General features: G+C 43.7%; 1 protein-coding gene across 4 annotated transcripts in view; it reads left to right on the top strand.

Moving 5' to 3' along the window:
* The window catches only part of LOC143211916 (uncharacterized), a 353326-nt gene that overhangs the window by 187189 nt on the left and 139150 nt on the right, over positions 1-26987 (top strand). For all 4 annotated transcript variants that reach the window (XM_076430044.1, XM_076430043.1, XM_076430046.1 and 1 more), the window contains 3 exons: positions 7293-7493; positions 8709-9687; positions 25945-26034. In XM_076430044.1, the coding sequence (XP_076286159.1) occupies positions 7293-7493; positions 8709-9687; positions 25945-26034 (1270 nt within the window). The remainder of the gene's footprint in view (positions 1-7292; positions 7494-8708; positions 9688-25944; positions 26035-26987) is intronic.

Genomic DNA, 26987 nt, shown 5'->3' with positions numbered 1-26987 from the left:
ATGAACCGCTACCGTGGACCGTTGACTAGAAATTTGCCGAGCGAAATGGCTTTTATCGAGCTTCGAATCTTTCAGTAGATAAGGTCGTGTATGGTCAGACATGACGGAATACCGTGCAATTACTTTGCCGGGAGATTGATCGACGATGTCTTCGGAGAAATATGGACAGAGGAGGGATTAAGACGTCTTAATATCACCGGGGACTAATTATCGGGAACGTAGAATGTCTGGCTTTATGGCCGCGGATATGGCGCCGTCGGAAAGCCTGACTGCTTCATCGCTAACAAATTATAAATAGCATTTCACTTTCCAGAAAAATACTCTCCGTTGCTGGAATCTTCAAATTGACGAAGCACTATCATCCTTTATCGCTTCCAGTCGTTTTCGAGTGACAGAAAAATTTTCAGTCAAATGTTATAGTGCTAATGCAATTTTCTAAGACATACTTTTATTTTTCGTTGCCCTTAGCTGGGAGTGTTGAGCTGGTTAGAACACCTTCAGCATTCGAAATCGGCACAACGCGATAAGATTATGGTTCGATACCTCGAACACTGCATCAAACCTCTCAGTGGAAGTCTGTGTAACTTCAACAAGCTCAAACATTGGCTGACCATGTCCGCGTGGACAATCAATAGACATTATCAGCGTTTGCAGATGCAATGGGAGCTGAGTCTAGCTTTGTGTTCGGCGATCACTCGAATTCGATTAGAATCGAGCGACATAGTGGCGACAGTGGTGGTTGGATTTAGTCTGGAAGGACGCAGACAATTTTACTTTGAATTCTAGCGTGTATAAGAGAAAATGAAATAAATTGAAGCTTGCAACGCAAATATTACATTATTTGAAATTTTGGGTCTCGCGTAGATATGTAGTACTAGGTGGTTGGAACACTGTGGGATGTTAGCCGAGTGCAGGCCAAGGAAGGCAGAGAGAGCCACAGCTCGTTTAAAATGCAGATTAGACGTTAGGCCGTCTTTTAGAGCTGCTCGTTTCTGGCGACACGCGCGCCGGAACCTAGCCTTTGCGGCTTTTCAAATGACTCCACAATGGGTCTCCATTTGCGGCGCAACGGGGCCCTATTTGGCGCGGCAACCCGCGTGTATTTGTCTTCAGTCTTTTGCGATAGCCTCGCGATGCAAGCCGAGGCATGCACTCCTCCCGTGAGAATGCAGCCGGGAGCTGTTGATGCTCCAATACCTGGCATACATTCGGAACTTGATAATAACACGGCCACAATAACGCCAACTATAACATGGTGCTGTGTTATGTCGGATTTCTCTCTGATTGTCTTCTGGATCGATGTATCTGTTCGTGCACATTGTTCTGCAGCTGTCACCGCCATGTTTCGAATATTCACTTCATATTCACTGTTATATGAATTGATTTTAATATAGAAATTTATACAGAATATTCTAAATTGTATAACTTTGGACTAATAACAAGAGAAGGTTACATTACGATACTCCAGAGAATTTTCAGTTGACAACGCGTTGGTACAATCTTTCCTTATCTGGCACAGAAAATGTCCTACCATAAATTCGTGCAATCAGCAGAACCTTAACCTATTAAATACAGTGGAATACATAAACATTTTTTGTCAGATATTAAAATAATATTTCTAAGCCACGCTTTTTAATATGAAAAAAATATTAGATGAGATATTATATACAGATACAGAAAACATGAAATAAATGTTAAAGAAATGTAAACTAAATATTCATCAAATATGAGAGACATATTTAAAATATGTAAAGTAAATATCCAGAAAATATACAATCAATCTTTAAAAAATGTAAAATAAAGTTTCTGTTATATTCTATGAATATTTGTGCTACATACTAGGGTAGTTTGCGACTGGTCTGTAAATTGCTGAATATAAGAAAACCCAAATAATTAAATAATATTCTTATAATGTAAATTTATGTAAGTGACACGCACAACATATATTTAAACTAAATTCAAAGTAAGTATTTTACGTTTAATATTAAATAAAGATTTATTCTATACTTAAAGTCAATATTTTATTCATAATATGAAATGTGTATTCTTTCCATATTATGGGACAAATATTTTTTTTATGATAAATATAGAATATTTCTTGATAATTAGGGAAAAAAATATTCTGTTTCTAATATTAAATAAAGATTCATTTAGTATTCAGAAAGAAATATTTTTCTCATAATATAAAATAAATAGTATTATCTGTACATTAGGCAAAAATATTCTATATATATTCCCAATATTAAATAAAAATTCATTTTACATTTGGAAGAAAGTTTTATTTTCTCGTAACATGAAATACATATGTACTGTATATTTGAAAAAAATATTTGTTACTTAATGTAAAATAAATATTGTACGTATATTTCAATATTAAAAACAGATTGGATCTCTTTTTAATAGCACATGAATGTCTATACAATATTTTCTGCTACTAGGGTATACTTTTAACTACACACGTAAGAGTTCATTCGTCTCACTTTCTGCCGAGCAATATCGGTTCCCATCAATTTTTGCCGGACATTTGCCTCCAATAAAATCCGGCAACAAGTGTTCGCAGCGCCCGTTGAAAAACTGCATAAAATTTGCCTGTACCTTGGCTCGTAAAGCGCAAGCCAGCGAGAGATTGGGATCGCAAAAGCCGAGCAGCCTACCACCACTGCCGCGGCGATGCTTGACAAAACAATGAGCGGCTCCGAAAGATCTCATCAGGCTGTTGTGAAGCCGGCTGCGGGTGCTCGTAAACTCTCGGCGTTCCCAAGTAGAATATTACACGGGTTGCGCTATATTATTCATATCGTCGCGATTTACCACGAGGCCGTATCGGAGAGCCAAGGGACCGCTTTCTCGACACTTTATGCCGGCGCTTTGGAGCTGTTACTTTATCGGCTCCTCGAGCACACACAATCAATTTTGTATTATGCACAATTTCATGTAACTCGTTCTATTGCTAACTATCCAATTAAAATCGTAGTGCGAAGGGTTGACACTTTTACAACTATGAAATGTGTCAATAAATTTCTGTATTCAAGTAAATCCAAGTAAATATAGTCTTGTCACTTTTGTAAGGTAAAAGATTTTAATCGATTTTAGTGCTCGGCGGGTTTAGCGTTAAGAAATAAAATAAAATAAAATTTTACACGAAGATTCTCTGTCTCGTCATCAGCATCGCATGGCAGCGACTTCAAACAGCTGTGCAGCTAATCGAGCGCATCAATCCGCCTCGATGACAAAAGAGGGAGGTGGTAGGCGGTTAGGGACGTGTAATGTCACAGGATTTGATCGGATAGGGCACGGTGTAAGTTTGTTGGAAAGCAATCAACGTCGCCGGTGACAACAGAGGACAGAGAATCGGCGAGTCGGCGGGAGGCCGGACGTTTATGATGGACGCGATAAGGAGCGGGGCTCGTGGCTGTCGCCGCGTGTCTCATTAGCGGTAAACGGTCCGCGGGAGATGTATCTAGCCCGCCGAAACTAACCGGCTTTCACTGCGCCGTGATTTACCGATCCAGCGCCCTTCAATTTACGTCGCGAGTCGCGCCCCTGCCTCTCTCCCTCGCCCTCTCTCTCCCTCGGAGAGAGAACCATTCCGCCGCGCGGAATACATAGAGATAGGAAGCGTGTAAATCAAACCGTTCAGCCCGCGATCCTTGCTCCGGATCGTTAAGCCGCTGGATCTTAGATCCTGCCGGGAAGAGACCATAAAGCTCGACTTGAAACGATTCCGAAAATAATGACTGCTTAAAAGTGGTTGATAAAGGTTCATGATTCGAGGAGTTGCGGCCGAGAGTTGCGATGAGGAATTGTCGCAGGTAACACTAACTTGCAAGCACTGTATGATTCAACACGTTAAACAGTGTGTCTTAACCCTCAGCCGTCCCTCGTGTCAATTTCACACGGTTTTCCCGAAATAAGTTATACTGTTCTATTATTTGCAAGTAAATATGGCCCGAAACTTATTCCCACCTAGACTAATTCCATTCTATATTAATTTTTTTCTTTGTATGAGTATAAAATTGATGTAATACCTCATGCAATACTTAAATGTTTAGTACATAATTGTTTGTGAAATGAGGTACGGAACAGGGTTAAAATATTAAATCAGTAAAATAGTAAGATATTAAAAAATATCTTCGCTGCCTCAATATATTTCAATTTGCATTTAAATTTAGATAAAAAGTGAATTCTAACTTCTATACAGCTCCGAAAATTTTAATCCGATATAAGACGACGCACAGTGTGTCCAAACGGCGAAATCGTCGTCCGAACCTCAAAACTCGCTTCAATCTGGACAAAATTGGACAAAAATTGGTACATGAGCGGTGATTACGAATCTGAACTTAAAAGTTTAAAAAACAAAAGCGAATCCAATATGGCGGACATGTACAGCAAAAAATTGTTTTTTCCTTTAAAAAATTTGTACAGTAATCCTTTTAGGTTTCTAATTATTAGTTGAAATCTATTTTTTAAAAATTTTTCATATTTAAAAATTCGAATTTACTTTAATGTACAACTTACAAATCATGAGTTCATTTATTTACGGATGAAAACCTATAATACATAATTAGATATAACATTACACTGCAAAAAGAACAGAAAGTTCAGTAAAATTTTGCCACAACACCCAAACAAATCAAACGAAAGCACGCAAGACGCTGCTTCATTCTGCATTTACAAAATGATCTTACAAAAAAAGCACTTTAGAGCAGCCAATTTTTGCAAATATTGAAACTTTTCTGTTCATGTCTTCTAATAAGGTTTATAATTATACAACGTAACCATTAAGTATTTCAGATATACTAGTAGTCAGAGACATTCTAGTTACTTCCAGGAACAGCAACCATTTTACAGAATTCAAAATTAAATAAACCGTTTTCGAATTATTCAGTTTTCACTTTTCGCTTTTACACTGTTCCTCACAACACGATTACTGTACGAATAAGGAACGAAAACTTCGTGCTCTCACCATTTTTCAGGTATAAGTAATAAAACCTTCGCACCTCGGTTTTTCCATAGGCACATTACTAAAGAATCTGAAATAGTACTAACCGAAAAGTTTATTTTCGAGGTTTTAGCCACGATTCCGCCGTTTGGACACGCTGTGCGACATCTCGGGACCGGCGTTCGCCGTATTTCGGACGAAAGTACTCTCGAATGAAACTGTGGCTGTCCGGGTGGCCGAAAAGTCGTCGGTCTAGCGCCATAATCGTCGAAGAATGGAAACAATGCGTTCGCTCGCAGCATTGTTCATTCATTTGGCTCGCGTGTCCTTTTCGCGCTCACGGCCGCCGGAGTCCCGGAATCTGGGCCAGTTCCTGCTGGCCAGCACGTTCGATCAACACGCAAAGAAACCGCAACACGTGCCACGCGACACACGTATATAGCATATACATATACGTAGATTATACATGATATATATAGTATGCACCGTGCATGTGCACAGCGCGGCGACTTAATTAAGCTGCATTCCCCGGTCCGATTGCGCAAACTCTTCCGTCGCGTGATATGATCTTTCGACGCGCGACGGACACACGCCGATTACCACCACCACCAACGGCCCGTGAGAATCGGTTTTTCATGATCGGTATCGATACCTCGATGGAATTCGACTGTCAACCACCAACAAGGCTCCCGAATCGTTGCTCGAGTATGCGACTTTATTATCTTTGTTATTTATTATCGCGACACAGAGAACGTTCGCTCGTGTATCTGCGATCTGCTCGGTTGACATAATGGACCGAGGTGCGGTTCATTAGCGGACGTGTTATTGAGAGTTAATTTGGGTATGCACATTCCTGGCCGCTGGTGACATAACTTCGTTCCATATTCTAGACATTGTTGCTCCGGGGACATTTTCTTTTCGGTGCTGAATGTTCTCTTTCTGATTTTGTCGACTGCTTGAATAGTGTTCTATCGTCGTATGATCTCGCTCCTGGATAAAAATAGTCACTCAAGGCAGTCTCCTTGACTCCTCACACTCGAATAAATCAGCAGGCGATAGGTCAGACCTTTATAAAACTCGGAAATCAGTTACAGCAGGTAAAAACACGGGACAACCTCCACTGTGTTCAATTATGGTAAACGAATCTGTTTTTCCACGATCAATATGTGTCGGACTTGAGCGCGCTCGCGCAGAGAGGGGTGGATGCGTGTAGAGAGGTGGTTATCCGTAAAAACTGGCATACCTCTTTCGAATCCGCGTCCCGTTTAATTTGCAACGGTTGGTATGCAGGCAAGGTGTGAGCATTCTACCGGTCGCTTTTATTCGCGCGTTGCGCCGTCTAATTGCTTACACGTTGGGCTGCGCGCATCGATGCACGTGGGCGAGAGACGAGGGGGCGCGCGCATTGCTGCGCAGCCACGCTGTCCTTTCAGAGATTCTGACGAGGAGCCCCCGGAATCTGATGCACGCCGTGGTGAAAACGTTCGAATCGTATCGAGTTTGTCGCTGATAAATGGGTATCTCAAGTTAGCAATTTTTCCTAGAAAAAATGGTCCATCATGCGGACAAAAATCTTATTCGAGTTCATTGCTCTGTCATTCTAGAACGCAAATATATTTTTTTATTTCATTTCATCAGAGCCGCTCTTCAGAGAAATGTGGCGAAAAATTATCAGTTAATAATTCCGTTGCCAAAAATTTGATCAACCGTCCACGAACCGGGTATCACGCGGGGTAATGCATCGATTTAGATGCAAACTCGCCGGTGTTTCAATCCGGATGCACCGGTGTGCCCCCGACGCAATTTGGCGGGCCGATTAAATTCTGGCCGCATTCCTTCGGTCTCTCGCGGGTAACGCGAATGCAGAGTGAAACCGTGGGACAACTGTGGCGGTGTGGCCGGCCCGGCCCGGCCCGTGGAAGAGCATCATTCAGCTGGGGCACGTCTCCTCAATTTTGGGCGTACCCCCGCGCGGTTCGCCGTTGATTGCTCTCTAATCAGCGTGATTAACGTGCGCCGGGGCTTGGCTCTCCGCAATTACTCTCCCTTTCGCGTGTAACTTATTTAGAGGAATTTCATTAGCCTTGCGAAGCTTCCGGCTTGGTTTTAATTAATCGCGAACGATTGTCCGTGGGGCCTTTTCAACGACCCATAGAGGGATCGAATTGATGTGGGAAGGTAGAGACTCGATCTTCTTGGATTTGTTTGGTCTGCGTGTGTGGGGAAGATACACTGTTCATTCTGATAACATCTTGTAATAGTCTGGTACAATTTAAGATTGACTTTTTATTAAAAGAATCGATTGGTGGGTGCACTGAAATTAAATGAAACTGTTGATTTCGTGTTACAGGGGAACGAATCCGTGGTACCAGAAGGCTGGCCTCTGACGTTGGGCAGACGTGGCCTCATCCTGCAACTAGGAGAGCTAGAAGCCTCCGCACTACGTCTCGGGGAATGTTACCTCTGCATACGCAGCGCAGCTGCAGTTGCAACCACCTCGGGGAGCGGCGAACCGGCGGCTGGTGAAACCGTCGAGCGGAATACCGTCGAGGTGAGTCACGTTCCTTTGTCATTTTTCTTTTTATTCCTATCAACTGTCCCCCTGCTTGACTTCTCAGCACCATTGCTATCATTCCTGAAAAACCTTATCACTCCCTTCCAACACTGCCGGTATTGAATGTTCCTCACAATTGCAAAACTTGACCGCACATGCAGAACTAATCAAACGGTCATCGTATAGAACTTGAACATGAATGTGGATCTTATCACTCCCTCCCACGGAAATGGAAACCAACAAGTAGCTCACAATTGCAAAACTAATCGGACGTACGGAACAGAACAATAGAGAACTTGACCAGAAATGCAAAAATAGTCAGATGTTGGTCATAATTAGATTGCGGATCTTTATGCAAAATAAAAATTGTCTGCATCGATTGCAAGAAATCGACTGTTGTTTCTTCCCTCAATGATTTTAACAGAGGACGAATCATATAGGGTGGAAATTATAAAGTCTTACAAACGAATAACTCCAAAAATATTGATAATGCGCAAAAATGTTTCAGATGAAAGTTGTTCAGTACCGAGGGGGATATCATGTGGTGGGACTTTTATTTTTCCCGGTGGACACTCCAAGGTGAGGTGAAGGTCAACTTTCTTTTTTTAAATGGAATATTTTATTTTTTACACTATAGATCGATAGAGTGTCAAATTCTAAGTATAAAACTGTTTGCCTTCATATGTCAAAAACCTAATAGTTACGAGATATTATCCAAAGAAGAAAGAAAATTGTTTCAATAATATCTCGTAAACTATTACGTTAAGGACATATGAAGGCAAACACTTTTATACTTAGAATTTGACACTCTATCGATCTATGGTATAAAATAAAATATTCCATTTAAAAAAAGAAAGTTGACCTTTTCCTCACCTTGGAGTGTTCATCGGAAAAAATAAAAATCCTACCACATGATGCCCCCCTCGGTACTGAACAACTTTCATCTGAAACATTTTTGGGTATAATCAATATTGCTTGAGATATTCGTCTGTAACGCTTAATAATTTCCACTCTGTATATCGACATCTTTAATTTTTAAAATTTTCCAACAGTTTTGAATGTCATCTACTGAATTTTGCTATAAATACATAAAGATCCGCAGTCTAATCCTAATCAAATGTTTCTTCGCAATAAATATTTCCAATTTGTATCACGACCTTCGCCAGCCTGTTTCCAGCTGATAGACGTTACTTCAACACGAACTGTCCACAGATCGCAGTAGTTTGGAGAACGACGTCGATGAGGGCCCCAGGGTTCCTCGGTTGGGACCGCGAGGAGGAGTTCATGGACTGGCGGGAAGTATCTCGCAAGGGTCAAGGTAGTTCGTCGGGCGTAGGCGGTAGTATTTCGGGTCCCCAATCGTCGAGCACGGTGAAGGCGACGCGTCCTCGTCGAAGATCTCGCGAGGAGCCTCGCGCAAGAACTAGGGAAGGCTTTGCAATCGATCATCGTCGCGAGGAGACCCGGTCGATCGATCGGTTGGAGTGTAAAAGCTCGAATGAGAACCGCGAGACCGAAGCCGAAGAGGCTGGACACGCGGTGATGAAGTCCAGGTCGACGTCAAGCGTGAACACGTGGAAGCCAGACCTCGACGAGGACTCTGAACAAACAACAACAACAACAACAACATCAACAACAAACAGAGTCAGCTCGAACAACTGTTCTAGTCTTACCGGCGACGAGAGCCGCGCAAGAGTGAAGAGGTGCGCCAAGGTTGTCTCGTCGTCGACCATGGAGAAGTGGAAGGAGACGGCCAGGTGCGAGACCAGGAGCAAACCCCTGGCTCCTGAAGACCTGAAGACACCCCTGAGACTTGACAAAGCTGTCCTCGAGCGCAAGAAAGCTGGCAGCGATCCTGATCAGGATGACAGATTGCAGAATCTCGACGATGTCAGCGATGATGATCTGCCTGCTTTCATCGGGAATCTTCTGATTTCTGTGGAGAGGAAAATTGAAAGGGTTTCGTTGGATGACCTTACCTTCCCTTGTCCAGCGTGCAGGAATATTGATACTGATGATCCGCTGCTGGGGTGCAGGTGTGCAGGGGATGATTGCAGCTGTGGAGCTGGAGAGGATACTTGTGACTGTTCGAACTCTGGAAAGAGGAAGGAGCAGTCTGCGAGGAGCTTCGAAGTGGCTGGCATCAAGCATATTGACAGCGACGATGAGGAGGAGGTGCGGATGGGATTCGGTGAGTGATTTTTGCTTTCATTCGTTATTTAATTGATCACATAAAAATTGCTAAGAGTGATCCTCTCGTGACAGAACTAATAACAATTTCGTAATCTATAAAATATGGCAAGATTTTGTGGTACTGCCCGAACCGTTCGATTTTCGAGATTCAGAGAAGTTGAGCGTCGCCCACGACTCGCTCGGAACAACTTCATACAGGGGAATGATTTATCGAAACCCTCAATGAACTTGAAATTCTGTCGGAAGCGAGGCGTGGGTGGTTAGCCGTGGTTAAGTGGCTACTTCGCGTCACGACGGCCATCTAGGCGCCTCCTTGGAAAAAGTTTGACGCCGACTAGACCTATGCAACGTTCCTGGAACGCATTGTGTCTGATTGCTCGCCGGAAACTGTGCGCAGAGGTCGATTTCATGCGCGTGGGCGGACAAAATTCATTTGCTCAAAAGCCGGCCGTTTTAAAGCCGCGTTCTTAACGTTTCCTACAAATTCCACGCAGCATTCATTCGGGAAAATTATTGAAAGACATATACATTGCTGTTAGAATGTAATACAAACGAGTCGGACTGCAAATTCGAAGCACCATTTATTCTGGAAAATTATTGAGAGAAGTATAAATTGCTGTTAAAATGTAATATAAACGAATTAAACTGCAAGTTTGAAGAACGCGATTCTCGTACGAGGATGAACGGGAGCTTCGAAGGATGTATCGTCAATAAGTCACGTGTCCCGAGTGCGACATTTGCATTTCGAGAGGTCGTGTTTAATTAGCGAGCCCCGGCGGACGGCACGCGCGCTCCTGGAATCCCGACAGCTGGCTGGCTGCGAGAGAGACTGTTTTCACACTCGAGCGATTTAGAACCGCGGTGAGCGGAATTAATCTTGAGCACACAGTTTGTTTTCCCGTAGACCATAAACCGCGCAGAGGCGTTCGCGGATAGCCGACTGACTTGACTTTCAATTTTGATGTGTAACCACCGCCGAGCTTCATTATTCAATTTACAGTAGATTAATGGAGACCGCGCTGACAGCTTGGGAATAGAAGCAGAAATGTTTGCGCACGTATAGATCCTTGTCTGTTCTGAGAAACCAGGAATTTATTTCCCTTGAATAGAGACTCGTCCGATGGAGAATGAAACAATGATTTTATCGAGCGTTTTATTGTGAAATTGCTTGTATTTCAGACGGATTTGTAGAACTAGAAATTTTTTACTCATTTCTGTTTTTGATCAGTATTATATTTTTCATTTTACAATTATTGAAATTACGAACTTGTTTACGTGGAAATTGATTCGATAAATTTCTGTATCCAAGCACATATTGTAATAAAAATTTTAATCGCTTTTAGTGCTCGGTAGGTTTAGTGTTAAATGATCCTCCAGGATTGAAAATGATTTCGTGCAAAAATTCACACGGGATTCCAGCATTCGGATAGATTTTATTTAGTCGTTATTACGGCTAATCGCTCGGTCGGAAAACTATGCCGTCGATGCGCGTTGATCTAAGGCGGATTGGGGACAATCCGCGCAAGAATGTCCGCCGGTCGACAGCGCAACGTCGCGGCAATTCCCCGTCCAAATTCGAAGAACGACAGGCATCCCTTTCAGGGTGCCGGCTCTCGTTCCATCGAGCGAAACGGTGAAAAAACGCGCGGAATGGTTCCCGTTCACCTACGCGACGACACTAAACCGGCCGGCAATGGAGATCCGTATTACGTAAGCCGTGTACAAGGGGAGACAAATACCATAAGTCACTGTTACGTTGCCGCAAACACACCGCTAATGACATGCCGCTCGGGTGGGTGGCGAGAGAGCGTTTTGGTCGTCTGAGTTCCCTCTCTCTCTCTCTCTTGCTCTCTTTGCGGGCTCATGCTGCAAACCTGTCGGCGGCGGCACCAAAGACCAACTCGCCGGAAGACGAGCGTGGGAGGACGCGAAAAGAGATCGGTCGAGTCACGGAACCTCTCGCGACCCCAAAGGGATTCGCCGTAACAAACGCTCCTTTTATTTTGCACGGTGCAGCATCAACCGAGAGACAATCTTCTGAACGAGCCGTCTGCTTTTGGAAAATTTTTGCGAAATGAATGCACTAGTTAATTTCATTATCATGGTCTCCTACAACATTAATCCTTTGCAGTCGGAGAGAGCTCTATTCTAATTAAAAAATTAACATTTCTTTCGACCTAGAATAAGTCCATTCATATCTATACAACACTTAACTGTTTAGTAATTGCTTCGATACCAGCATATTTATGGTATGGTACAGCAATTTTTAGTGGTGCCTCTCAGCTTTGTTTTATAACAATTCAAGTATGGAAATAATCATAAAATTGATATGGACCCCGAAGCCACCGCAACTAAATAGCTTCCACAGACAATTCTGACTTACCACCACAAGGTAACAGCAAATTTTCATCGGCGCGATCCCACGTCAATCCTCGCAGAGTCTGAAGAGCCATTGTCCCCGTGGCTATAATCGACCACGCGGCGTCTATTGATTTTTCATTTCTCAGCCAATTCAATTATCCGCGAGGACAATTGGATTAATTCAACCCGGTAATTCCCTTGCTTCCGACAATTGAGTTAGATGGCTTGATTCCGCGCGCGGTTGTTTGCCCCGCAGCGTAGCGGCCATCATGCTCGGTATTAAATATCAGAGCCGGCATTAAGGACAAAAGCGCTTGATGGTTCCAGCTTGCAACCGAGCCTAACCGAGTGCCATAAGGGGTACTCGTCGATCGATCGAAACGCGAGATAAACCGTACAGAATTCAGGGGAATTTCCCTGTCGTCGACGGTGAACTAAAACGTTGTCGGCACGATCCGTGTCCGTTGGATAAAGTTGTTTGTTTCGTCGAACAGGGAGAGAGAGAGAGAGAGAGAGAGAGCCGGTCTTCAACCATGCGAATAAATGCCCCGGGAATTACACGGGCCATTACCAGCGATCAGTTTATTTTACAAACAGGCACACACGCACACGCATCGCGAGGTCCCACAGGAAGAACAACGCGAGGAACAACGGGGCGGAAGGCCATTACAAGCTTCCTCTTATTAGGACAGCTACCCCTCGCGATCTCGTGTTACCTTTGAGGACTTTAGGACGGTGCCAGCCATGGATGAATCCTGTCTCCTCGTGTCCAACCCTCGGCTTTTTCATGCCGATGATATCGTTTTGTTAAACGAGACGTCCAGGCTCTTTGTAGACAAAGCTGCTGGCGGTGGAGGGTGTAAACAAGAAAAAATTAATGCACGAACGTTTCAAGTGCTCCTCTACTTTTACGATCCACTGATTTTCATCGTGGATTCATTTACTTCCACCGATTGTATAATGAAAATTAGCTCCACGTAATTGCCACCAAAGAATTCCACAACATTTAAAAAATTTGTATCGCAAAGAACAGTTACGCCCGTGCCTGCAATCATTCTCGTGGCGTTCTCAAGGTAACGGGCTTGATCTTCCGATTCCCGGGACTGTCAATCACGCCGCTATTGTCAGCAGCTCCGAAACCCCGAAGATTGACCCAGAAACGAAGCCGAAATTCCTGTCGGGTCTCGTCGAACGCGGCGAGATACCAGGAATCGCCGAAAACCGTTCTCGATCGGCGTGACAAGAAAGCGCGGGAACCGGTCGTAACGTCAGTCATGTTGTCAACGTCGAAGAACCTGCGACTCGTCTCCTCAACGTTTAACGCCACGAGATCGGACGTGACTTTGCGCCGGCTGTCGCGTTTCATTAGCGCGCGCCTTATTGTCCGGCTACGGCTTCCCGTTCGTTCGCGATCGTCCCACTCGTTTTCAAGCGATTCCTCTTTGGGCCTCTGGGGAGCAAACAGTTCCCTGTGTCTCGTTCCAGGACCTATAATTTGTTACGTCATCGTACAATTCAATCACACCGAGGCATAAAATTTCAACAATTTTGGAATGGAAAATCGATGGGATGAAGTGTTCTGCACGAACTGATCGTTAGAATAATTGGGACTATCATTCACGGATCAGAGTCGCATTCCTCGCGCAGCCAACTTGTCGTCTCCCCCGAAGGGCTTCTAACTAACCGATTCCCTTTCCGGTGTTGTTCGATCATTCCCCGAGAGCCTTTATATCCGTCGATATCGAAGCAACGGAAGGCCACGGTATGGAAGATCGTTTATCCATCGAATGGTGGTCGATCGTTCATCGATATGTTGCGCAACAGAGCATTTCCACGTCGCGATCTATCCTTGGGGTCTAGATAAAGCTGCCAGACGGGTAGCTTGTATCACTACGTCATCGTCGGTACATTTCGCATCGGCCTCCCGTGACGATGCTGTACGCTGTACACCATGAACACGCACACCGTCCGAACAGTGCGCGCGAGAGTCTTATTAAGAAAACGACTTCTCCCTGTTTACTGAACCATGAAGACTGGCTGCTGCCGAGGCTATAGCACTTCGGTAACACGGCTACCATAGAGGATAGGTCGAATTGAAGCGTTTCGGTGCAGGAGGCCTCTCCGATATCGAACGATTAACAGAGGGAGAGGGAAAGAGAATTACGTTAAGAGAAGACCAACGGCGTTTCCTATACCCGGTGGCTCCCATTGATCCTCTCTATGGCGGTTCTCAATCATATCTACTTAAGCCGGGGGAATCAAGCTCACCGGCTACCGCAAACAGAGGCTGTTCACCTCGACAGAGACCGGCCCCGCTACGCGGCGGTACATAATGGACGATGTTAAACGCCACGATAAAATAGTGTCTGCGTTTCATGCTCCGCCGGTCGGTCGCCCGTTTCGGTCGCGAAACACTCCGCCGACGATTCATTCCGCTGTTAGGCTAATCTGCACTACCAACGCCACGGCCAGCCTCCGTTCTTCTTTTGCTCGTGGTCGAGACTCGCCTTTTCCTTCTCGTTATCGTCACCGTTCCTATCAGTTTTTAATTTATTTGTTTCATTTTTTAACACTAAACCTACCGACCGCGACCCTGTAAAAGCGATTTAAATGTTTCAGCTTGCAAAAATGACAGGGCTCTATGTATTTAGATCTCGTAGAATTTTTATTACAATATTTGCTTGGATGAAAACATTTATGTAACTTCATAATTTCAATAATTGGAAAAATAAAAATATAAAACTGGTCATTCGACTGCCTGTGGTTGGTTTAGCGTTAACACTCCGGTTCGAAAGTTTAGAACAAATGGTTGGGCAGTTTCTTGCTGATCATTCGATTGAGGTAGCAACATAATTAACAATTACTGAAATTAGAGAAGATATATGAATTAACGCTCCGCTTATAATGAGTCACAGAAAGTAAGCGAGTGGGGTGGGGGGAGCGCGAGCGTCATTGGCCGCTCGATAACCAGTTGCCTTTAGCCCGCAGCTCTCGCAGCCCCCAACACAGATACTTATCGGGCCGTTCTGCATTACTGTCTGAAATAAAATCGTTGGAGGAAACGGTTCCCGCCATTAAATCGCCTTTGGACACCCAACCCGAACTCGAATAACGCGTCAGATCTTTCCACTGGTCGTTTCTATTCACCGCGATCGCCGCTGCAGGTCCTCGATTATATCCGTGGTCTCGATCATCCGGGGTCACGAACTCTATCTCAAACAACAACTGCTTTCTGTGATATTATGCTTGCAGCTTGGAAGACATTCGATGACCTGATCTGTCCATCTCGGGTGGTTATGTGGGTCAGCTGTTTGTTAGAGAGGATGCTGAACTTGTAGACCGGATAGGATCTGGAAGGAACGTTTAACACGATCAACAATGGATGTTCACTTTTTTCTTCTGAACTATTAATATTCGTGACTCGTTCGGCTAATAGTTTAAGGCTGGATTTTTAATACCTAATGGATCTCGAAAGCATGTCACGATTTTTCAACCTACTTCGAATCGAGACATGTCGAATGTTCAACGTTTTAGACATGAGGTTCTCGAGGATCGCAAACGTGTCAACAGGTCATTCTAATTAACGCGGCGTTGCTCGCCGATTTTGACGGTTCCCCGTGCAACGGAGACGAAATAATTCGCGAAAAATGAAGCAGCAGTGCGAATTAGCGTGTAATTAGCGAGATCCACGAGGCTTTGTCGATATAAACGACCGTGGGTGGGAACATCCGGCGGCGTATTGTCCTGTTTCATTATCACGTAGACGTTCATTGACGAGTTCGTTACTCCGGCTGGTCGATCGGTTATTCGCCGGAGGTGTTTCTATCCACAACGCTGTCCATCAACGTTAACAACGACGTCAAGATACCAAAAGATTTTCGTAAAATAATCCATGAAAAGGAGCAATATTAGCGACACCGAACACTGTCTCGGATATTGGACAGGCTGACGCTTCTTCTGGAGGACAGTTAACAGTTCCATAACCGTAACTCGCTGCTCGCGAAAGTAAACAGCGCCCCACTCAAAAAGTTACAGAACCTTTGAACAAACCGCCGCGGAAACCATCGCGGTCGGAAGGATTCACGGTAACGGTTGGCAACGGTTCGCGGTTTCACGGTCCCTGGCCCGAGGGAAGGTTAAACTAGAAAATTGTTCCGACGATGATTACGACTGAGCAAAGTAGCTCTTGCTCGTTTGATCGCAATCGGCTCTGGAGCGGCTTATCTTGCGACATTTCTTGCGTGTGATTCATTTCCATTCATGAATAATATATCGTGGCTAGATAAAATCGCAAATAATTTACACAGTATCTCGAGACTCTCAGGATGCAAAAGTTCCCGAATCTGCCTCCTCACAGCAAGAGAAGCGATCCGACGTTAATTTCCAAGGCTTCAAGCGACAGACACGGTGCATCGGCTCTCTGTTCCTTGAACCTGACCGATTTATCCGACAATCCCTCGCCGCCATTATCCGGCGGCGTTTGCCATTCGAAGTTACTGAAATCTGGCGCGACTGGCTGCTAGCGGAAGCAGTTAAAGTCGCAAATGGAAACTGGAAATGATCATCCAAGCGGTGTGTGTTGCCGCGCGTTAGCCTCCCAAGTTTCTTGGGAGAGCTCTACGACGACGGTCAACCGTGAAGAGAGAGAGAGAGGCTAGAGAGGAGACGGTCCGTTGAATACCAACGAGAACCTTTCTGCTTCTTCTGGTTTACTCGCGAAAGGACACGGTAATTGCCGAATCGTTCCGCGTGCGAATTCTATTTGCAAGCTGAAACCGTTCGTGACGCGAATCGGCCGTGCCGGGGCCAAGATTATAGACGGATAGGCTTCGGTAGGTCGTCCAGTCTCTGCTTGATGCATTTCTCCGCGGAAGATAAACCGGCATACTGGCTTTTGGACGTGCTCCAACGATCCTTGCAACGTCGTTTACACCAAACTGAATATTGCACAAAATTGTTTTCAGAACGTCTCACACTGGTTCACGCGCTCGATTTAGCTTGATTTGGTAAAAAAGCAACTTGCACAAATCGATGTTTATTGAATGTATATTGCTTCCTAAATGTCCATGACATTCGAAAACGATGAAATTAATCAGATTTATTAGAAATTCTGATTAGAACAAGCATTTAAAAATCGACATTTGCCACCGAAAAAATTACCTCTTTTCTTATTGATATTCTGGAAAATCTATTTAATATTGTGTCCATTTTTGTTGCAAATGAATAGTATTTGTCTATATTTACAGTATATTTATTTTTTAACACGTTCCGTGCCGAGCCGTTTTTGCTCGACAATTAAACAAACTTATGTGCTCTGTTCTATTCTTTATTTTTTGAACTCGGACAAGTTGCTGCTCTTTTGTAAGAGAAAATAGAAGAAAATGATAGAGGAAAAATCATATCATAATACGTCCTAACTTCCCATGACCTTATTTTTATGTGGATGCACCGGCGCACCCGCCAGGTGCGATTGCACTTTATTCCTTAATGCAACCCAATTAATTTTTATACGGTTGGTAGTTTTATTTTTGAAATGAAGAAGAAATAGCGAAGTACGTCAGATTTGTTTTCTCGACAATGCAGCAGCCGCGAAAGCCCTGAGCAATTTACATCCGAAAAATAAATCTTCCGCATCCGCAACATGGCGTCCGAGTGTCACGAGGTCACGCGACCGCGAAAAATCATCGAGCAAATGGAACGGGACGCGGCGCCGGGGAAAGGCAGAAAGAAAGATGGATAGGAAATGGAAACGTTTAAATCGCGAACGGCTCCTCGTAAAGCAAGCAGATCCAATCAACCTTCGGTTACAAGTCAATCCGAGTCATCGTCTTATGGTAATGGACTTTAGTTTCCTCGTCGCGATCCTCTTCTGGAGGGCCTCTCCCATTCAAAATCGCACGGCCCCGAGCGATTCCTTGTCCGCAACCTAATGCGATTTCTAACGTGGAATCGCGGGTTTATACAGAAGTCTCTGCCGGTCTCTCGGGTCTCTCATTGGCGTTAACTGTCTCGCGATCGTGGAAAACTGAGAATAGTATTAACCCAGATTCTCGATTTCTTTTCGTTCTGGTCGAACTGCTGTCGAATACCGATTTTCGATGCTAATTTCAGTTAACAGGCGTGCAAAACTAGCTACACTTTTATCCGGAACGATCCTAACTGGTTTCGAGTGTGGCCAATTTGTTTCGCGAAAGTGTCGGCTTTAAATAAACGTGTGCGTTTCCTGGTAGCGTAGCGAACATTTTATGATGTATTGTAATTCTCGGAAGTAGGACTTCAAAGTATCGAATTAGTAAAGCTGCAAGGGCGAAAATTGTGGAGAATTATTGAAACCAGGGATCGTTTTAAAATAAATGTTTGCGCCTCGTCATACTGTAGTAAATATTCAAATATTGCGCCAGCAATTTCTGTTGTAATTCTGAAGAGAAGTAGAAGGTCTGTAAAGTGGAGGATTGTTAAAATCAATGGTGTGAAAATTATGGAAAATTATTCAAACCAGAGAACGTTCTAAAATAAATGTTCGCATTCCTTCATTGTTAAATAAATCCTTTGCAGAATGATTTACCAATACCAATTTCACGAGGAATTAGAAAGCTTGCAAATTAGAGGGTTGTTAAATTGAAAGGTGCTAAAATGATAGAAAATTGAAACTTCCAAGTAAATGGCATTTCCACTAGCTTTCACAACATTCTGCAGGTCATACGGTTTTTTTTTGCAAAAACACTACACGGTAGGAAATTCACTGTCTTCTCGCTGCGTGATCCTGTATCGATTTGATTATCTATTGTTCACGTGGTGCGTCTAGCCTAGGTATATTACTTGACGGCGCCAGCCGAGTAAAATGAAAAAATCTGTGAATTATAATTGCAGATGAACGCATTGTGCGTATGCACCTGCGTCGTAAAAATAAACAGTTGAATTATTCATGCGTGTTCGCCGTTCTTCAGCATCGGCTCCATTATTTTCATCTTGTAGATGTTAATCTACGGTTAATTCATTCGCTCGGATAATGTCTTCATTAACTCTTTCGTTCTGAAATTAAAACGCTTCCGTTCGATTCGAGAGACCTTTAACAGCAAGACCGAATTCATGTTCCGATTCTCAGAAATAAATCTAATGGCGTTCATGGTCCGAAAATATTTCTGGGACTTCGTTAACTTCTCTAATAGACTTCTCGGTATTATGATTCGTCGTAGGTCTGGCCGGGGAGTATGAGAATCGCGCGTTTCAGCAGATGTTAGCAAAGGCAGATACGAGTCGCGTCAGAATCAGGCTTCGGTCTGGTTTCTATGAACCGAGGAACGGCTGCATTCGCGGGACACGGCGTGTGCAGCAACATCCGATTGCGTATCAGCGACCTCGATCGTCCCCCGGTGCATTCCCCTTTCCCTCTCTTGTTCTCCCCCACCCTGCCATTCAGATCATTATGTCAATGATCCCGGCTAGATCCGAGAGGAGGAAGCTTCTAACGCGGCAGCGCGAGCCTCATCCGCATACAACCATAAACTTCCTGATTCCCTTCGTCGCGGACCCTAATCCGTCCCGCGAGGCTGCAGAATTTTATTGCACCTCCGGGATGCATCCACGTGTGTCCAACGATTCGCATTTTTAATTGACGGACCCTTGACAGTATTAAAAATTTATATTTGCTTGCATCACCGTCTACGAACAGAATAACGGCTTGCATTTTCTTATATTAAATTAGTAGCTAGTTGTACAAATATTACAATATTTATAAATTGGCACAGACACATTTTTAGAATTAATTGCGAAGTGATCTGGAGCAGCAGGTTAAATTCGCAGGAACCATCCTATTTTTTTCCGGTTCCCTAGCGAATAACGAGCGAAATCCTGCGGTCGCATAATCGCCGCCAAAATGGGACGTTCCGCGGATGTTTTCTCCGCGATTATGCTGTCCAAACGTCTCGAGAGAAACATTTGTGGGTACAAGAAACGACCGGTTGGTCCGTCGAAAGGGAATCCTGGGGGCAGGGTGTTCGGTTTTTGTGGGAATGCGGTCAGGTGGCCCTAATCGCTTCATTTTACGGCGTTTCAGGTGCCGGTTGCTACCGGTTAGGTCAATCCCGGAGACCTAAGATCAGAGGAACAGAATGTATCGGCTTTAGTCGAGAACGCTGCCGTTGTGTACTCGCGCGCGCGGTAGGTGCCGTCGAATTTAGGTTAATGCACGTTAATGCATCAAACGTGGAACCGGTTTTTCCACGGGTGTCGTTTCTCAGCCGTCGGATTCGGACGTCCCGTTCCGTTCCAGTCGTTTGTAGTCGTTACGTATTAATCACGCTGCGAGGCCTGCTGCTTTGTACCTATCGGAAAACAATGAGATCGATCGAACGGTAACGATTCCTTCTCTGCGATCCCCGGAGACGCTTAACCGGGGCTCTGTGATCGAACCGATTCGATAATGCGGTCGTTCACCTGCTCGCTGCGGCACAATTGCTCCGAAAAGTTCCACAAAATCACGATAATTCGTTTAACATCAACAATGGTCCAGTCACTCGTAAAAAGTCTGTATTTTTTAAAAACGAATATTATGGTGTGGTAATTGCTCCATAAAGTTCCACAAAATCACGATAATTCATTTAACGTCAACGACAAAATGGTTTAGTCTCTCGTAAAAATTTTATACTTTTTAAAAACGCTGTGCTGGGGTTCATCCTGTGAATTACCTTCTAGTAATTGCTCCAAAAAGTTTCATGTAATCACAATAGTTCATTTAACATCAATGACAATGGTTCTAGTCTCTCGTAAAAAATTTATATTTTTTAAAAACGCTGCTGGGGTTCATCCTGTGAATATTACCTTCTAGTAATTGCTCCATAAAGTTCTACATAATCACGATAATTCATTTAACGTCAACGACAATGGTTCTAGTCACTCGTAAAAATTTTGCATTTTTTAAAAACGCTGCTGGGATTCATGAATATTACCTTCCAGTAATTCATGTCGTTCAAATCCACTGGGGGTGCAAAAGACAAGAAAAATGTTACTATAAATAATTGCCGCAGGAACAAAGATCGCTGAAAATTGGAGAAACAGTTCAGGTCTGAATGTGCGCCGTCACAGTGACAGGAAGTTGATTGCCGGTTGTGTATCTCCGAATTCAGGACGACAACCATACTCCCCGGTAAACGGACAACTATATTACTCTAAAACGCGTGTCGCGACGATAATCACAGTGATCGGTGCCGCGCGAACGGCCACGGGAGACAAGACGGGGCTCGGATAATGATTGCAATTAAAACGAGCGATCGTCCGGGACGTAATTATCGGGCACGCACCGACGCATTATTTACGCGGTCCACGTTTGACTGCGATTAACGAGAGGATTTATGGCACGCGACGGCGCGGCGCGGCGGATCGACAGCCGCGGATTTCTAATTTCTAGGGAACGAGCATAACCCGCGGGCTCGATCGCGTCGGTCAACGATCCACCGGCGATTAAATCGCTGATTGGACCACGTCACGCGATGCGGAACAGCTGATCCCGCTTTCGATGTCTTTGCTGGATTTAGCACCGAACTTTCGGCCCTTTCTTTCGGAGAAACGCTGCCGAAACACGCGATTTTTCCCGTTGGGACCGGTTTTATGGATCGAAAGGGATGGCATTGTTCTGTGCTCGAAGTTGAAGGCACAATGAGATTGTCTCTGGATGGATTAATTGGATAACCATCGGGTTTCGAGGGGCTTCGAATAATTGCGGAATTTTCTGCCGTTTTATGGCACAAAGCGGACGAGGGAATTTTGGGGACGTGCAACTTTCCTCATTTTTTAGTACGATTCTTTCAATTGGTGGATATTAAAAAAATTACCTTGTTAAGTAGGAATGGGATCAAGTACCTCGCAAACAGGTTCAAACCTTGATTGATGGAATTCGAACTCTCTATAAGTACTTAGAATATTTAGAACGCAAAGAAGACCCGTTATTATTTTGGCGTGAAAATTCAATCAAGTACCCCATTTTCTTTGTATAATGGCCACTTCTGTTCCTTCAGAAAGAGTTTTTCCAAAAGCAGGAAATATCATGGATAAAAAAAGAAATAGGATAAAACCAAGTATTGTAAATGAAATATTACTCTTAAATAGTTACGAATTTAATAAAGAAAGTGCTTAAAACCTACTATGCAGTTCTGATTTCCAAGATTCGAGTACTACTTGTGAAAGTTTCGATTACTTTCAAGATCGAAGTACTTATAAGTATCTTTTCGAAACTTGTAAGTACTCATTCCGAGGTTCGATAACTACTTGTATACAGTGAATACTTTTCAAGTATAATCATTGAAACTTTTATTGCTTTTAAGTAGTAATCGAAACCCATGAAATGAAGCTTGGTTATTGAACTTGACTCGGATTCGTGAGTAAATATTGAACTTGATCCCATCCCTATTGTTAAGTCTCCCCGAATATTAATGGTTGAATTGAACAAATTTGTTACTTTCAATTTTCCAGAAAAATTCATAGTACAATGTTTACGCTGCTCCCCGTTGCTTTTCCAGCGATTGTCGTCTGCTCGTTCATTTTCTACGGAAGCAGATAAACGTCACAAAATAATGGCAACGGGAGCAGTTCGAACGCGTGGTCGCGCAGATCGGAGTTCCGCGAAATCGCGAACGATAAGCGCGTCGGATAAGCAACTGCGATTCCTCGGTCGTCCCTTATCGTCGCTGTTAGTCCCCTTTGTTCTCCGGATGGTCCCCCATCGAATCATCTCGGTCTCCACCCCCTATTGTCTCGCGGGACTGTTGCCCTCGTTATCCGAGCAATTAACGCGCCGGTCGTTAACTAGTCTAACTGCTGAAATTTCCATGCAAATCACCGGCGCAACGATGTTTTGATACGTTGTTCGTGCGAAACGTCAGAACGAAGGAATCACAGGCTTCGGAAAATTGTAGCTTCGGCTGTGGAATATATAGGGGATGTCTTAATTGACGGGATTATGGTTGGAGAGAAATGACGGTGCTATGTGCTAGTGTCGGTTGCTTCCTACAGAGAACGATCAGAATGTCGAATTTATTGACGATGATAATTAATAGCTGCGCGTTAGAGGATTAACGATCGCTCTCGCGGATGATTATGGCAGCTTTGATCGACGCGGTGTCCGTCTTCATTCTGAACATGATCGACCCGCACAGCTAGAAACGAACTGGTTGCTGTCGAGCTCGAAATGTTTATGCAAATCTGCATGTTTCTACTGGACGTTCGTGAAAGCTGAAATTTAGTTTTTAAGAAATTTATAAGTATAGTGAAATTTTATCATGAATTTTTTTTATATTGGAGAAATTGGATGAAGAGATTAGAATGTTTCTTTTCAATGTTAAAAACCACAATCTCCTGCTAATTATAATAATTGGAGCAGTGATTTGCGTTTTCTACGGATCATATCTCCAGTCAAGTTTACCTGACGTTATATAATAACGAATGAATATTCATGGCATTAAATGATAGAGGCTATGTCGATCTAAAGATATAAACATTTATACCCGCCTCATGAATAATGTTAATTAATGATACCGAACGAATTACATACGTACAATCGTGTTTTTAATTCGAAATGCAACCAGTCTGTTCTCGCTGTACCATTAACTTCTTTAACGAACGATAATCTGGATAAACTGATTATAAGGACAAATTTTAATAGCATTTAAATTTTCCTGTTTCGTCAATAAATACAGTTACGTGAGTCGGAGCTGTTTCATCACGTAACGATTAGCACTCGGCAACTGTCGATTATAATTCTTATTACAAAATTTTGTTATCTCGTTATGTAAGTGCTGGATTGTTTGCAGCTTTCACGAAGGCCTCGAGCGGTGAACAATAGGATAGTGTATTAAAAAAATCGAGTGAGCGTTAGTTGCCTAAGAATGAAATGGGTAAAACAGTAATTAGTTCTTGTGCGGTATAATGTGGTAAAGATCAATGTTCAAATGTACAGAAAGAGATCGGCAGTCTAAAATTAATTTCACACACACACTGCACAACAATATAGTTGGTTTATTTCGCCAAAATATCAGAAGAGAACCACGAGAGTTGAAGAAAACAAGCACCGTAAGAACAACCGACGAGAAAGCCCTTTGTAACAAGCAAGAACCGCAGGTGTGGCACGGCGTTTCGCAGCGGTCGGTTTTATGCAACCAGCGGATCGGTCGGTAATAAAAGATCGGCGCAAAGTTATGCTCCCGTTTAAATCATCGGACTTCCTACAGTGCTCGGTCGGGTCTCATTAAACGTTAGCTACTTTCATCGGCGCTTTTGCGCGTTGTGTTTAAACCGTAAGGACGAGCCACAATAAACCATAAACTGCCAGCGAGGCGTCTTAATTGCCAGCAATTAATTTGTCCACGTCGTGGCGGTAGAAAGCGCTACAAAATGACGCCGCGCTGCGCGATTATTAGAAGGCGAAAAGATGCGTGCGTATCCCGCGAGCCGTTCACTATGCTGCTTCGTTCGTTCACCGTGCTTTTCTTCCTCGAAGGTGGCGAGGGTTAAGAGGTGAAATTAGAGGAAGCCAAGCCGCGTTCGTTCGGCACCGGCGGGGGAGAAAAGAGAAGGTCAGATTAAAAAGCGGATATTCTGAGGCTCGTTTCCGAGCCGGCAACCTTCAAATCCAGACGCGACGCGTCGGCTTCGGCGCTTCCTGTTTCGTGTCGTTCCTTCCACTATAAATTAGAAGTCCCCCGCTTGACAGAAGTTAATTTACATCTCAACTCTCGATCACGGACCAGCGACAGCCCGAACGATTTCACTTTTGTTCCGAACCCGGCACGAAACTGCATTGTATTGGGTGGGCTCTCAAGTTTTCATGCGTTTTCGAGCGAACCGCATCGCTCTTCCATGGATCATTTATTTATAGGGTCCTCTATTTGTTGTTTAACGCGTGTGGATATGTGTGATGAGAATGAAAAGGAATGTATGAAGAGAATTCCATTAAACGAGGTAAAGAAACGAGTGTGCGTTTCGTTTGGGCAGCTAATATGTTTTGTTAAATATGTGGTTCGTTAAACGTTAATAATTCCATCCACTGCACCACGCAATTACGAAAACAATCAAAGAGGAGATAAAATCTACGATCATAAACCACGGGTTAGCTAATTAGTAGACTGCGGATCTTTATGCAAAATGAAAATGTTGTACACTAATTGTGGGAAGCAGAGAAAAAATAAAAAATTGATTTCATCCCTTAATGACTTTGTTGCATTAAAAACAACATTACGATGTTCTTAAATTTTTCTAATCCTTTACTGTTTTATATTTCACCCGACCAATTTCTTCATAAGTGCATAAAGATCCGCAGTCTACTAATGAGCATGGCAATAGTCTATAAATTCATAGCTTCATTATTAAGTGACAATCAACACAATCAACATTTAGTTCTGGAAAGGATTTCACAGCAACAATATTTTTATCAAGTACAATGTGCTTCGTAAAATGATCAAAAAGGAGTCACCGATGTGTGCACATCGTGGATCATCAAACGCACCCCTTTGCACAATGCTCTCTTTTGTGCGGTGTTGTGCAAACACAGGTGGATCGCAGGGCAAAATTTCGGCAATGTCGTCGAGTGTGAAAACACGCAGCTCATGCTCCCTATCGTTTTTCGTTTCACCCGCGTCACAGGGCTCGGGGGTTCCAAGAGGGAGAGAGAGAGAGAGAGAGGGAGTTATTCGATACCCTTTCTCGTTGGGTGAATCGCGGTCATATTTGTGCAACTGTCACGAGAGGGACTTTTACGCGAGCTCCATACGGTATTATATCAGATTACCGAAATCTGCTCGGTGTACAATTCCGTATAGTCGATTGAGATGCAAACGTGGACGGAGGGAGATCGGAGCCGTAAAGGATGCGGGAGTAACGAGATCCCTGTTGTCTCCTGTTTCAGGAACGAAAAAGAGAGCCGACGACGTGGTAGCGCCCAGGACCATTCACGACGTACCGGAACACGTTCTCACGTGTGGCCTCACGCTTCCTGGTGAGTACGGAAAAACCACTAACCTGCGAGATCCTCCATACACCTTTCAATCGCGAGCTTCGATCACAACAGCCACCGGAAAAATGCCGTTGTGCCTAAATAAATTATTTTTATCCCCTTGCCGTATTTTAAGGAGTCAGACTCGTGATGAAGATTTAACAAAGTCTAACAAATATGAATGTTACGCGTTTCTTTTCAGGTAAAATAAAACTTGATTCGTTTCGAAATCAATATTTAACCCCTTGCCCTACAATATCGTGTCAGACTCGTGATCAAGATTCTGAGCAGAGTCTAATAAATATGTATGTTATTAATTTCCTCTAAACCGAGATGAAATTCTATTCTTGTTCGCTAATGTACAGTTATTAGAAAACATGTAGGCATACGATAGATATGAATTTTCTCCTTTGTTAGGAAATTACGAACTGCAAAAAAAGTTCTAATCACTGAAACCGTAAAATAAATGTAGCCATACAGAAGAGATGCATTTTCTTTTCGCTTCGACGACATTTTCGGGGATAAAAACACGTTTTAATCACTGTAACTGTGAACAAAATGTTATGGCAAGGGGTTAGAAAGAACATTATCATTTGTAAGAAGGACATCACCTAACAAAATCCTGAGACACTCCTTCCACTTGCTGAAGTAGTGTTCTGACAGATAATAGCGCACCCCGTGCAACACGATCCGGTGAAAAAGAATTTCCCACGCGACCATTTCACCGACCCACATATCCTCAGCGTTCCTCTATCCTTCGGCCGAGGACCTTCCTTTGCGAGCGTACACAAACACACAAACACCTCTCGCCCCGTTAATCGTTGACAAAGCACCCGCGCTGGAATACAGTTAGACATCCGCGGATCCGGCCAGCTGAGAGCCTCGGTGGAAAGGACGAAGGACAAAGGAGTAGAATGCCGCGCGATTGTATGTATGCATCGGCGAAGCGTCCTCAA

The sequence above is a fragment of the Lasioglossum baleicum genome, chromosome 9, assembly GCF_051020765.1.
Source record: "Lasioglossum baleicum chromosome 9, iyLasBale1, whole genome shotgun sequence".
NCBI lineage: Eukaryota > Metazoa > Arthropoda > Insecta > Hymenoptera > Halictidae > Lasioglossum > Lasioglossum baleicum.
The sequence above is the reverse complement of the archived record's forward strand: the minus strand, read 5'-3'. Positions and strand labels throughout refer to the sequence as shown.